Here is a 15534-nt window from a genome sequence, read left to right as displayed (position 1 = left end):
AGTTATTTTTTTTTTATTTTTAACCAAAAAGTTTATTATTTATTTTTGTAAGTTTAACCTTACATAATTTATTTTTTAATTTTAACCTAAAACTTTTCATTAATTCTAATTTAATTTCTTAACTCTATTCCTTTTAATTTTGGTCTCCTATACTTTTCATCTTTCGCAATTTTTCGTTTTTCGTTTTACGTTTTGTTTTTAATTTTACGAGATAACACGGCACAACGTGCGTGCTTGGTTCACGTTTTTACGTTTCGCTTTATGTTACATGGCGTAATGTGCAAGTGTGGTTTAATGTTTTTATGTCTATTTTTTCTCGTTTGATAGATTTATTGCAACACATGGGTTCTAGATCAAATAATTATTGGTGGTCTCTGGCAATAATATGATATTGACGTTATTTTGCACGATTTTACTCCCCGTCAAAACATGAGGGGCTTAATTATAGTTTTTTGTTATCATATAACTTTAGCTAGACTATTGAAAACCAAATAAATATTCAATTATATTGTTTGATGTTGAACTAAAGTAACTGAGATATGGAGGCGAGTGCCAATATGCATTTAAGAAAAATCAATTTTCTTAATTTGGTTTGTTAGTCAAGTCTTGTCGGTCATAAAAATAAATAATAAATATATCGAAGTAGCAAAGAAGAGATGGTAACGGGCCGTACATATTTAAATATATACGGTGTTTTAATGTTTTATACCTAGGATCATACATGCTAGGTCTGTAGATATACGTTGCTAGGGGTTAGTTTAGATACAAAATGTTTGTAACCTAAGAAACATAGGAAACCAAGTCAAACGAACTTCAGTTGAAGATCATTTTAGTGGTGTTGGAACCGGTGGCGGATCCAGAATTTTTTTCACTGGGTTCACTTTTTAGGTGTTTAAGTTTCGGTCAACTCAAACGTTCGAATTTTCAGGTCGGATCGGGCATTATCACTAAAGTCAATATTTTTTTTCCTATCCCACTATTTATCCCCGTCTCTAAAAACACATGAAGCATAAGAAGATGAATAAATAAGCACTATTTGATGCCGGTTCAACTACAAAAGCATCTAACTGAACAACCGGTTCAACTACCAAAGCACTAACCGAACCATTTCTTTTGATTATTAGCTAAGGGCAATAGGGGTGGGAAGCTTTTGTTCCGTGATAAAGCAATGTTCAACGCGTGGAGAATGTAGATGACCACCGCCACCAAAATGATAATGCGTGATGTTCTTTAACCCGTGATAAAATTCACGCGTTATGGGGTATTATGTGATAAGTGGATGTGAGGGGGTGTGAGGGTTTATTGTTGGGTGTTGTGAGTGATAACCATTGCCACTAAAAAAGGTTGTGAGTGATGGAATAATGGTTGATGACATGACAGAACTTGATTGGATGTTGTGAGTGATGAAATTTTTGCAAGTGATGACCACCCCCCCTAAGAGATTCTCTTAATCGTTTCTGTTCGACTAAGCGTAATTAAATTAATTACCATCTAATTGCTATGTTCAACAATATAGACCTGAAATTGGATTAAACATTCTTGGATTTAAATTCAGAGTTCAAAAATAAACAATTCAAATATGAATACGAAACATTAAAAGGACACACCTTGCTGTTTGAAATGCCCAACACAAGTCACTTTTAATACTAAGGTGGTGTTTGTTTTTTGAGCAAAAGCTCTTCTAAGCACTTATGTCTGCGTCGCGCAGACGCGCGCAGACCTTTGGGTCCTGCAACTTGTTTGTTTTCTTGAAGAGCTTCTCACTAAAAACATCTTCCCCACCTCTTCCTAACGCAGACATCAACCCAAGTCTTCAAACCTCTTCTCCCTCTTCTGACTTCTCCCTCCAGCCGACACCACCTCCTCTACCACCACCTCCACCTCCGACACCACCTCCTCCGCCGCCCACCTCCACTCCGCCACCACCTCCACCTCCGACACTCATCTCCTCTGACACACCACCTCCTCCGACACCCATCTCCTCCACCTCCACCCCCACTCTGAACTGACCTGAACCATCTTCCTCCACCTCCGCCGCCGCAATCGTTGAGGGTCGCCACCAAGGAGTGGTGGCGGCTCTGTTTCTCTCTCCTGCGTCTCTCTCTCTCTCTCTCTCATGTGTGTCTCTCTCTCCGACGTCTCCCTCTCTCTGTCGATCTCTCTCTCTGGCGTCTCCCTCTCTCTGTCGATCTCTCTCTCCGACGTCTCCGGTGGCCTGATTTTGAGAGAGAGCATAGGTGGGTTCTTGGAGTAGGGGCTAGGGTTTGCAGTAATGCTTGGCTTCGCGGCAGGTGTTGACGGTGGTTGTTGGTTGTGGTGGTGGCAGGTGGACGGTGGAGGAGGTGGTGGCGGATGGTTGTGGTGGTGGTAGATGAAGGCAGAGAGAGAGAGAGGTGTTGTGTTGTGTGTGTTGTGAGAAGAGAACAAGGATTTTTGTAGAAGTAAAAAAACCAAACAGTCTTCTCCTTGCAGACTGCAGACCTTTGGTCCACCTCTTCTCCTTAGATGTTTGCAGATGTGGTCCGCAGACTGCAGACCTTTTACCTCTTAAAAAACAAACAACACCTAAAAGTAAAAGAACATGAACCCATGATGAGAACCGCATAATAGCATGCCATGTCAACTCCCCATTCTACTCCCTGATGTGTGTAAAATGCAACATATAAATTACATCAAATGAGGCATAAAACTAACCCTTTTTAAGTACTAATGTTGGAAAAAGAGTGTTTTTGTCTTCCTTTTGTATTTTCAGGATGAAATGAGCTTAAATTCCTTTTGTATTTTTAAGTACTAACAAGGCAACCCGACATAAAATTCTCCATTACAGAAGGTTCAACACGGGCCGTGTCCAACCAACACGGCCCCGTGCTGAACCCCCTGCAGAAAAATGCCCAGTTCAGGTAACTGGACACGGGCCGTGTTCACCAGACACGCCCCCGTGTCCAGGCTTCTGTCTCATTTCTTTAATTTTTGTTACTAGCACCTGAACACGGGGCCGTGTCCAGACTACCAGTAACATAAATCTTTGCTTTTTAACACCACATTACACATCCAATCAACCTAAAAATTTATTTTTGGGACACATTGAGGACAATGTGTAATTTAAGTGTGGGGGGGGGGGGAAGCTAAAACCTTGAAATTTTGCAAGTCCTAATAACAAGCCTTACACAAAACTCTATTGGAACCGCTAATCACCCCAATTTTTTTTTTCAAAAACTTTTCGTTTTTTTTTACTTGTCTAAAGTTTAAGTTTGGAATCCTAAGATTAATAAGGTTATAATTTTACAAATTTACAACCGATAGCGTCGTGATAACAAGAACCAACATAAGAAAATTATGAAACGGCATGACAAGCTTAGTTAAAATTTGATTATATATACTTGATCACATAAAAACCCATTCCCACAAAAGTGAGTTTTGAGCCTTTATTGAGCATACAAATTTACATCTTTAGACTAAACGCTCATTTTTCGTTTCTTGTGTGAATAGCCGTTTGGTTCTTACGACTCTAGAACTTGCCACGACGATTCATTCCCGGTCCTTACCAACTTAAACCCAAGTAAGTAAATGATGGAGGCATTAGGACTAACCATTTTTCTTTCTACACCATTATTTTTCAATTTTTTTTACCACCTACCCAAAATCTCCCTAGTTAACCCCTTTGAGCCTAAATCTTTCATTTCTTTACCCTAAAACCTTTTCACCCACCAAAAAACCCTTTTTTATTTTCACCCTTTATTTTAGTAACAAGCTCGGTTTTTCGTGTGACAAAAAAAATGATGAAGTTAGAAATAAACAAACAAAGCTATTAAAACAAAAGCTTGTTTGGAGAAATACTTCGAAATAAAAAGTCACTAAAACAAAGTGTTTTACGAAAACCGACGCTTTTTACGCTTTTTCGCCCTTTTACTAACCACTAACCCAACCACCCACCTTTAGCCCAAGCCTAACCCTTCACCCAAAAAGCCCTCTTGATATTTACAAAGGTATATAGTTAAAAAGGAGGAGGATTGATTGCTTGGCAAGCTTATGGTAGGAATAAGTTCCACGCCGCTCTCGAGTGATTCACTAAAAATACACCTTCGGCCGAGTGTGAGAGATTTCTCCCGTGAGGTATGTGACTTGTATATAAATAAAATTTTAAAAAGGCATGCTATGCCCTAATTAGTAATTTATCCTATGAAACGTTCTAAATAAATCATAACGAATAGGATTGTAAATAAATAAAAATAAAACCAAAAAGATCTTGGATTCCCGACACTCTATGACAAGCCAAAAACCTTCTCTTCTACCCATTCCATTTGAGAGTGTAAGCCACATATTAAAGAGTTTTGCTTGAGGACAAGCAAAAGTTCAAGTGTGGGGGTATTTGATGTGTGTAAAATGCAACATATAAATTACATCAAATGAGGCATAAAACTAACCCTTTTTAAGTACTAATGTTGGAAAAAGAGTGTTTTTGTCTTCCTTTTGTATTTTCAGGATGAAATGAGCTCAAATTCACAAAAGAAGCAAAAAGACAGCTAAATCTAACATAAATACAAGAAAAGGAACAAAAGGGGATTGCCCGACCCCTCAACGGCATCCTCCCAAGCAAAAAAGAGAAGTCAGAAGACTGAACACGCCCCGTGCTCAGCCAGCACGGGGCCGTGCCCAAGAAGCAGCAGAAAAGACAAACATATAGAAGCTTCTATTGCCCACCACGGGGCCGTGTCCAGTGAGCACGGGGGCATGGCGAAAGTACAGCAGGCGCATTAATTGTAATTGCGAATTACAATTAATGAAGAGAGAGAGTGTCAGACGGGCACAGGGGAGTGTCCAGCGGACACGGGGCCGTGCCCAGCCTTCTGTTCAGCCTATAAATAGGAGTGCTTGGTTTCATTTCAACTCATCCCTTGGCACACCACCTCTCTCACACTTCATCCACCACCCACCACCACCATAACACCATCATCCACCACCATCATCCATTGTCCATCATAGAGTGTGTGAGTCGTCTCGGGATCCAAGATTGATCATAAGAGTTCTTGACAATCAAGGCCATGTTTACCTAAGTCTCTTACATCACTTGGTGAAGACAAGTGTTTAGTATAATACTTTTTATTTTTAATCTTTTGCACTTTTTATTTGGTTTTGTATTAATGACTTTAATAACTAGTTGCTTATGTTGAAGGTGATCTTTCCTTATCGTTTGTCCGTGGTGTCTTGGCATTATTTTACTGTCTATATAAAATAAAAGATTTTCACCATTCATATCTCCACGGTCTATATGGAGGTATGTTGGCTACCTGGTCGGGGGTTAAGGGAACGGTTTGGTAAGGGTCTTGCCCTTGTTCAGCGTTTAGAGGTCCTGCAAGGGACCTGGGTCAAATTTAGTAGGATCTCCTTCAATGCCCATAGGTATTGGATGGCGGGGATCCAAACTCTTTGACCCCCTCATAAGTTAACTACTATTAATATTATAACCCGGCTATTTAGGACTGTATCCCTGCTGACTCAGACTACTTAGTCGAGGGTAACGTCACCGCCAAAAGCGGGGCCTACCATAATTTGCATTAATAACTTAATTCATTATCTTCCAATAATCCAACCCTTTAGGATTGTATCCTTGCTGACTCAAACTACTGGGTTGAGGGTAACGTCGCCTTCAAAAGAGGGGCCTACTACAATAACTAAGATAATCTTTTAAACAAGTGCAAAAGTGCGAAAATAATCAAAGGTTATACTAATACACGAGTCGGATCCAAGTGATTCATCTTGTCTATCTGTTTTTATTTTATTTTATTTTTCAGCATTTAGTTAGTTTTTATTTTCTTAGTTTAAAAACCTTTTCTAACTTTTTGATTTGATTAGACGTTGAGGATAAACCGGTACTAAAAGCTCTTGTGTCCTTGGACGACCTCGGTATCTTACCAACACTATACTACGTCCACGATGGGTGCACTTGCCCATATGTGTGTTTAGTGTTAGTAAATATCGTGTTTTATAAATTTAAAACTTGGCTAAAAGTGTAAAAAGGGCTTAAAATATACATCCAAATTATATTACACCTAACGCACATCACTCCCCATTTTAGACTCAATCACTAGGTATGGTTCAAACACCCCTCAATTAAAAAAAAACTTGATTGGTTGTATCTCTCCTCTCTCCTCTCATCGGTGACTATTCACTGAAAAAAGGTGTCACCGCTCCCCGATTCATGATCACCGATTGAGAGAAAATGGTTCACCGATCGGTGAATGGGATTGCCGAATCATTCACCGAAACCATACCGCCTTCCCTAAGATGATAAGAGATTGAAGTTATGGGTTTTCTTTAAAATTCAGCAGAACACACTACTCGGGCTGATGATACACAGATATGCTTTATACATGTATGATTGAAGCAAAATGGTGTAATTTCAGGCATTTTTTTTTCACAGATTCAAAACAAAAATCAAAAAATTGAAAAGGGTTTATTGCTAATTTGTAAACTATTCTTTCAAATCACACCACAAATACCCCCTTCAAATAAGACTCAGCAACAGGGGCACACAGATATGTTCATATAAATGTACCAAAATCAATGGGTTTTAAATTAAAGAAAAAAGAGAAATAAGAAACAGAACAAAAAGAGTATTAATTGTGCCTCTAACAAGATTCGAACAGGTGTTTTGGGAAGAATAACGCGGACATAACCAGTGGAGAACCAAGGCTTTTCTATTTATGGGTTCCCTTTATATTTTACTTATGGGTTCCTTTTCAGTTTGTTATATATATTTACCATAAAAATTAAAAACCGAATGGGTTCCTGGGAACTCGTTCTTTGTTAATAGGTCCGCCCCTGGTTGGAACCGGCTCGTCAAACCCTATCTAAAAACCTTAAGGCTAAACCCTAATTCTAAACCCCTAAAGCCTAAAGCTGAACCCTATGCTAAACCCTTATATTTAAACTATAAACCCTAAACCCTCAATCACATACTAAGGGGGTAGGGGCGCCCCAGTAGTGATTGTTTTCCATCACTCACTACACCCAATCATTGTCCACCACGTCATTGAGCTTGATTCCATCACTAGTGATGGATTTTACTAGGGGTGTCCATCACTAGTGATGGTTTTTTTTAGATTATAAATTAACAATGGTCATCATCACACACAACGGTAACAAAATTCAAGTTTCAATGCGTGATCATGACAACGCGTTATAAAGTCCACGCGTGGAACACTTGGCCGACGGCGGTGTATAACGGCTATTAACGAGTGATGGGGTGTTTATCACGCAGCGCCCCCGGGTCCTCTAAACCTTAAATCATATGATAAACGCTAAAGCTAAACTCTAAAAGATAAAATCTAAACCCTACATATATTTTAATAGGGTTCAAAGAGTCGGTTTCAAAGGTGCTGTATTGAGGTCAAACGAAGTTTATTAGACCTGGTTTCCTAGGTTAAGATTGTTTTGTATTTGGTCAATCCTCTATATTCCTATGTGAAAGTTATTTATTGGGATATCTATTACTCGACATACGATTTTCAAATAATCCGAAAAACTGACTTGAAATTCCATATACTCAGTTACATTCCTAGTAATCCGATAATTCTATTATTTTAAGTTTAACAGTCTCAACATACTATTTATTATAACTTAAAGATACCTAAAAAATAAGAACTTTTCTCCCCTTTATTTATATAAATACCTCTAAAATGAGGGTAGTTTGGTCTTTTAAACACTATTTATTTTTTAGCCCCTAAACTTATTACACTTAAATCCCTAAGGTTTTAACAAAATTATAGATAATTAGTTACAATTCACCCCTCCACAACAAACTTATAATTTCTTTACGTATTCTTGACATATCTTATAAACTATAATGTTTAAAAAAAATCCAAAGATAGCATGACGACCTACACATTTTTGTCGACGTTTCGATAGTTGTCTTGTTCAATATCGACGCACGGATTAAAAGGTACAAGTCGATAATACTTTAATGTACAAGTAATTAATACTTGTGATCTAATGTGCCTAATCTACAAAGATGAGCTCTATCTCTGCAAACAAAAACAAAAAGAATTAAAAGTACCGTAACATTTTATTTTATTAAAACTGCCTAATATCTATACTTAGATATATATTATAAAAACTTAAAACTAACCACAACAGACTTCCTAAATAAAGGGGTGACAATTCTAAAATTAAATCCTAATGCACTTCTATAGTACTACTATAAATACATAGCAGGACACCCCTATAACTATTGCTAAACAAAGTTAAAAAATGGATCCAGTTCTGAATTCAACTGTTGCGAAAAACCAAGCATGCGAGATTAAAATTCTAAGGTCAGTTCTGTTATATCACAGTAGGAATAATTGTTTTCTTTTATTTACTTTTATTTGAATGATAACTTATTTGATTTTTCAGATTCAGTTGCATGATGAACATGCCAATTTAAAAAACCCATTCGTCGAACAAGCTTCTAAGGTATTGATTTTACTGGTTTTTTAAGTATTATTTTTGCGTATATCTTTCATATTAACATGTTCGTTATGTTATATTATATGTGTGTTTTATTGCAGGATGATGGTGATAAAAGTATTGATATTATTTCTTATGGTGCAATTTTTAGTTCATACAAGTCTAATCTTCAACGTGAATATTATTACTAATTTTTTTTTTGTTTTTGATTTAATGAATATCATTTTAATTAGTTTTTAATTTTTTATCTAAAACTAAGGTTTTACCTTATTTCAACACACCCAGAAAACACCACGAAATGATATCCACAAACATATTGGCCGAACCTCTGTTGGCTTCAACCCAAAATCTAACACAAACCAAAGAAATAAAGATGAAGAAAATTTGTATTCGTGGAACAATAATACTGAACCTAACAAAAAAAATATTTCTTTAATTCAGAAAATTGCATACAAAATATACCCTATCTAGCATACTATTTTAACTACATTAATTCTAAACCTAGCATAATTCAAATCCTATAAACTAGGAATTAGAAACCTACTTGAAAACAAATAAAAACTAAATTAAACCAATCCTACTACTACGGATAAACAATCAAATAATAATTACTTTAAAACTATACTTAACTCTACTTGTCACTTTAATCCTTCATCTTCTATGCTTTATATTTTAGGATTATAACCTTCAGTCTCCCCTTAATCCTAAAACTTGACTCGTACTTCTTTAAAACAATTGTAAATTGTTGACATCTTCTGCTAGATTTGCTTCCTCTTTCTTTTCATCCCACTTGGTGCATTCGTATCCAAAGTGCTCAAATTCACCACATTCAAAACACCTGAAAGTGCTCATGTCTCTAGTTCCATGACCTCTTCCAAAACCACCTCCTCGGCCTTGTTTTCCTTCTCCTCTTCCAGAACCGCTTCCACGGTCTTGATTTCCTTCCCCATTGCTTGTACCTACCAAAAGCAATTTGTTTTGATCCATATCTTCATGTTCATCAAAAACCTTAAGCCTTTCTTCGAACGCCTTCATCCTTCCTACTCCATCCTCAAATAGCATGTTGTCAATATCAGAATATAGTTCGACAGAGGCTATGAACGGTAAAAACTTCCTCGGTGCTGAACTGAACAACTTCCTTACTATGACCTTATCCTTCAAAACAGAACCAAGAGATCTAAACTTAACTCTTATTCTATTCAACTTTTTTGCAAAAACATCCATTTTCTTATTCTCCTTCATCTTCATAGCTTCCAATTCAGCCCTCAAAGTATGCAAACGAGCCTTTTGGACCATATCTGCTTCTACATGTAGGATTTTGATTGAATCCCATACTTCTTTCGCGGTTTCATACTGAGCCACCTGCATCAAAATATCTTCAGGCAATGTTTTAAAAATCACCGCCTTTGTAGTAGCCACCTTCTTTTCATCACCTTCCGTACCTACTTCTGTAATTTCCCAAAGACTATACGCTGTTAGAATCTGCTTCATCAGAATCGACCTCGTGGTGTAGTTCGAATCAGTCAACTTCGGGCATCGAAGTGACACATTCGCCTGCTTTCTTACCGGACCTAACTCTAGGTTTGGTTCTGCCATTATTTTTCAACCTTCTTTACCTTCTATCTTCAAGGTGCTTTTGCCTTTTACCTTCTTTATCTTCTACCTTCTTTTACATTCTACCTTCTTTACCTACTTTTAAGAAACGAATCTGGCAACCTTCCTTCCAAAGATCGTTCTTGATTTACCTTCTTTCCTACTACCTTCTTGACTACATACTTGAACCGGTCACATTTTTTTATCTGGCAAAAACCTTCTTTGAATCACCTACTATCTTTGCAAAACTTCATACCATGGTTCGAGAGCCTAAGCTCTGATAGCAATTGTTGGTTTCAACCCAAGATCTAACCCAAACCAAAGAAATAAAGATGAAGAAAATTTGTATTCGTGGAACAAAAATACTGAACCTAACAAAAAAATACTTCTTTAATTCAGAAAATTGCATACGAAATATACCCTACCTAGCATACTATTTCAACTACATTAATTCTAATTCTAAACCTAGCATAATTCAAATCCTATAAACTAGGAATTAGAAACCTACTTGAAAACAAATAAAAACTAAATTAAACCAATCCTATTCCTATGGATAAACAATCAAATAATAATTACTTTAAAACTATACTTAACTCTACCTGTCGCTTTAACCCTCCATCTTCTACGCTTTGTATTTTACGATTATAACCTTCGATCTCCCCTTAATCCTAAAACTTGACTCGTACTTCTTTAAAACAATTGTAAATTGTTGACGTCTTCCGCTAGATTTGCTTCCTCTTTCTTTTCATCCCACTTGGTGCATTCGTATCCAAAGTGCCTAAATTCACCACATTCAAAACACCTGAAAGTGCTCTTGTCTCTAGTTCCATGACCCCTTCCACGACCTCTTCCAAAACCACCTCCTTGGCCTTGTTTTCCTTCTCCTTTTCCAGAACTGCTTCAGTGGTCTTGATTTCATTCCTCATTGCTTGTACCTGCCTGAAGCAATTTGTTTTGATCCGTTTCTTCATGTTCATCAAAATTCTTAAGCCTTTCTTTGAATGCCTTCATCCTTCCTACTGCATCCTCAAATAGCATGTTGTCAATATCAAAATATTGTTCGACAGAGACTATGAACGGTAAAAACTTCCTTGGTGCTGAACCGAACAACTTCCTTACTATGATCTTGTCCTTCAAAACAGAACCAAGAGATCTAAACTTAGCTCTTATTCCATTCAACTTTCCTGCAAAAACATCTATTGTCTCATTCTCCTTCATCTTCATAGCTTCCAATTAAGCCTCAAAGTATGCAAACAAGCATTTGGTACCATATTTGCTCCTACATGTAGGATTTTGGTTGAATCCCACACCTCTTTCGCGGTTTCATACTGAGCTACCTGCATCAAATATCTTCAGGCAATGTTTGAAAAATCATCGCCTTTGTGTTGGTGCAGTTGTCTGTCGACTACATCTTCGTTTGAGTCTTAGGGTAGGGCTGATTGTATAGTGATCGGTAAACGAGAAATCTTGTATTGAATAGGATCGCTTATAGGGTATATAGTGTGGACCGCTTATTAGTCACTATATTGGATCGCTCATATGTCACATAGTTGGGTCGTTTTTATGACATTATGAGTGGATCGCTTATATGGACATGACCATATAAGCGATCCAGAAGATCTATATATATGGGGTCATTTGGGCGGTTCAAGTAGTGTATGTGTGTGTTTTTCAAGGTGTAACGGCGAAGCTCTGCCCGTTTGTCTCCAAGAGCTTGTAATTTGACATTTAATCAATACAGGAGACGTTAAGTAGTGAAATCAAGCTTTACGAAGACTATTTCAATGAATTCCGCCTCTGAATTAGTCTAAGCACTCTTCTGAACGACTCGTCAGGTCAACAAACGATCCTACAAGTGGTATCAGAGCTCAGGAGGAAGAGTTCTTACCGTTTAGCTCGATTTTCACTCAAATTTCTGGTTTCCACACCTTCTTTTCTTAGTTCGAGAAGTTTTAACGGTCGGAATCGTCTCAAAATCTCAGGGATTGTGCGCAACTACACAGAGACAAACCCTTGAAAGTTTGGTGCTAAAATTCGAAGTTTAAGTGGGTCAAAATGATGTCCGAAGTCTGTCCGCTTTTCTGAACATTTCTGGACCGCTTATTCGGACACTTCTTGAACCGCTCGTACAACCATAGTTGAACCGCTCGTACAACACGCTTGTGAACCGCTCGAACGGACAGTTCTGGAACCGCTCGAACGGACAATTCTTGGTCCGCTCGTTCGAACATCCTCTGGTCCGCTCAAAGGATTCTCATTGGATCGCTTTTGGTGACATCTCCTGGTTCGCTCCAAGGGTTGTGTCCGGTTTGCTTTTGTGTCCGATTGCTGTTCTGATTTGTTTTTTTGTCAACAAACACGTGCTGGGATTTTGTGAAAAATGACGATGTTATTCGATGAACAAGAAAACAATAAGCTTGAGGATTTTAATAATTGGTATATGAGAAATATGGATACCGATTATAGAAATGTGAGCTTGGATATTTGGACTGAAAGTTTTGAACTATTCATATGTCAAAAGGAGGAAACATTGAAAGAAATAGAAAACCGGTTTAAAATTTTAACGGACAATATGTGGTGGAGGGGTATTAATATGTCAAATGATGAATATCTATCAAAATTGACAACAACATTACCTGCTAAATGGGATGAGTTTATGGTTGAGCTAAAACAGAGAGATTTCTTTCCAGGGCTTTTTCCATATCAGTTCTTTAATGAAGTTAGAGCAGAGTGGTATAAGGAAGAAAAGAAAAGGAGGGAATTTTTGTCTGAGATGGAAAAGAATTTAGATAGATTGGAACTGGATGTACTCATTGAAGTTGATAGAAGAGTTTGTGGTTATCTTGCAACAAAGAGTACTCTGAAATATGATATCAAAAGGAAATGTTATATTGATGATAGTATGAATCCTATTGATTTTGTTAAACTCTTTTGTGCAGGTACAGACAAGATAGAAACAAAGAACACTCCAAAAGATGAAGAATCTATAGAGCTTGAATCTTCAAGTTCTGCATCAGTATGCTTAAAATGTGACAGCTTCAAGACTGAAAATGACAAACTCTTGAAGGATGCGGAAAGTTTGACATCGGAAGTCAAGAAGTTAGAAGATGTGAAACAAGCTGATGACAAACAGATTCTTATGTTGAAGGAAAATTGTGAGAAACTGAAAATTGAAAATGACAAACTGTTAAGTAATTTGAACAGTTTGACATTTGAAAACGAGAAGCTGAAAGAAAAAGAAAAGGTTTTTGAAGAGAAAATTAAGGATTTTGAAATTGAAAAATCAAAAGGTGAAAAGGAATTTCAAAATCAACTGAAAATTCTTGAAGATGGAAGAAATGTTTTTAGCCAAAACAACATTGAGAAGCAAAAATTGATCAATTCACATCTTCAGAAAATTATAAATTTGGAGAAAGAATGTGAAAGTGCTCGAAAGAAAATCAAAGAGCTGGAAAAAGAGTTTGAAAGCAAAAAGAAATCTTCAGAAAATGAGGATTTCTGGATTAAGCTGGAAAACAAGAATCTGAAAGCGAATGAATCAAAATTTCAGGAACAGATAAAAGTTTTGATGAATGAAAAATCTGTTCTTGAAAATTTGAAGAATGATAATGAGAAAACAATCAAGTCTCATCTTGAAAGAATATCTCAGTTTGAAAAAGAAGCTGAGAATTCCAGAAGCAAGATTGATGAACTTGAGAAAAAATTGATAGGTTTTGTGACTTCATCAGACAATTTGAAGTTTCCCTGTCCAAAACCAATTAATTCTGTTCCAATGAGTGACAATGTCACAAACTTTGACAATGTCAAAGTTAAAGATTGTGGTGAAGAATCTGATGATAAAAAGAAAAAATTTCAGAAAACTGTTCTGCAATCAACTGAAAAGGGTGAATGCTCGAAGCAAAAATCTTTGAAGAAGAAAGCAGAACAGAAACAAAAAATTAAAAATGAGAAAATTGTTCAAAAAGATTATAAAAGCTCATCAGATCGATCATCCAATCAAAAAGAAAAATTACAAAAAGTAAAAAATGAAAACTCAAAAATTGTTGGTAATAAGTGGTGCAGGTCGGACCACAGTGCTTCAAAGCAAAATCCAGCAAACTTGAGGAAGGAATATCACCAAGCCAAACAATGCTTTGATCTAAGTGTTTGGACTCAAAATGGTGATTGGTACGATAACAGAGTGTGTTACAGCTGCGGATATCACGGACACATTGCTGTTAACTGCCAGTATTGGAGTTATGAGACCAGGAGATGCTTTAATTGCAACATCAAAGGTCACATTGCCAGAGATTGCCCAAGGAAATAAAATGAAAGATTGAGGGTTAATTCTCAGAAATTGGCAAAGATTCCAGTCAAAGTCAAGCCCCAGGAACAAAAGGTTCTGAAACCTAAAGTTCAAGAACAGTCAATTCAAGAAAAGAAAGTTAAACTTTCACAGGGGCAGAAAGACAGACTGAGGAAAAAGAGGAAGAAGGCAAGAGAGTATCTTGAGAAGATTTTGTCCTCGGGTTCATCCGTTGGGAAGAATAAAAGTTCTGATGAATCAACTCCATCAATTGCAAAGTCTAGCAAAAAGAATTCATCAGATACAAATTTGAGGACAAAAGAGGAGAAGAAGAAGGAAAAGGTCGGCGATGAATCTGATGTGCCAAAGTCAGACAAGCCACCTTCTGGCGATGAATCTATTTCTTCGGAAACAAAGGAGCCACATGTCGGCGATGAATCTGACTCATTAAAGTCAGACAAGCCACATTCAGGCAATGATTCTGGTTCGTCAAAGCCAGAGGAGCCATTGGTTGAGGTAAAATTGTCGAAAACACCCAAGGCTGGTCGGGCTTGGGTGGATCTTTTTAAATGAAAAACCTGACTTGCCGGAGATCCCAAGATGGTATTGTGGATCATGAATCGGCATATTTCTAAATATGTTTTTTGAGAAGTTGCAGGACTTGCCGGAACTCCCGGGTTTGTAAGCGAGGAGTAGGAATCGGCACTTTGAGAATTCAACCAAAAGATGGTAATTGGTTGAAAAACATGTTTGATAAGCTTAATTGCTAAATCTACAAGTGGTTGTATGGTAGTGATTGGTGTAAATCTTACAAGTGGTTAAATCAAGGTCATTGAATTGGACTTGATTTAATTATCATTCAGGAAATTGGTAAACAATGTGATGATTTTGCCCCATTTTTTTTACAAAAGGTAAAAACAACTAAACTTATTTTTCGGAAAAACCATTCTGATTAAAACAAACTTAAGTGTTTTGAAATCATTATGGGAAAATAGTTTGTTGTGAGGGGGAGTTCTGATTGTTTACGCCAAGTGGATGGAGAATTGAAGTGATTCTCATCATGTTGTTATATTTGTACAGTTTGTTTCAAATTTTCCCAGAAAATCAAAATTGAAACATATTTTGATTTTAGGGGGAGAAAAATTTAAAAAAAAATCAGAAAATTTGAAAATGTCAAAAACATTGAAAAATTAAAAATGAGTTTTGTT

At 36.9% G+C, this 15534-nt stretch overlaps 1 protein-coding gene across 1 annotated transcript; it reads right to left on the bottom strand.

The window, feature by feature from the left end:
* Window positions 1–9174: 9174 nt before the first annotated feature.
* LOC110869697 lies at window positions 9175–10044 on the bottom strand. The gene has a single exon (XM_022118929.1). It carries the CDS (start codon window positions 10042–10044, stop codon window positions 9175–9177), a length of 870 nt encoding a protein of 289 aa, XP_021974621.1.
* Window positions 10045–15534: the final 5490 nt, after the last annotated feature.

Source organism: Helianthus annuus, chromosome 7 (assembly GCF_002127325.2).
Source record: "Helianthus annuus cultivar XRQ/B chromosome 7, HanXRQr2.0-SUNRISE, whole genome shotgun sequence".
In the NCBI taxonomy this organism is placed as follows: domain Eukaryota; kingdom Viridiplantae; phylum Streptophyta; class Magnoliopsida; order Asterales; family Asteraceae; genus Helianthus; species Helianthus annuus.
This window is presented reverse-complemented; position numbering and strand designations above follow the sequence as displayed.

Excerpts from the sequence above, each read along its gene's own strand:
- LOC110869697 (XM_022118929.1), bottom strand. The coding sequence starts at position 10,044 with ATGGCAGAACCAAACCTAGAGTTAGGTCCGGTAAGAAAGCAGGCGAAT.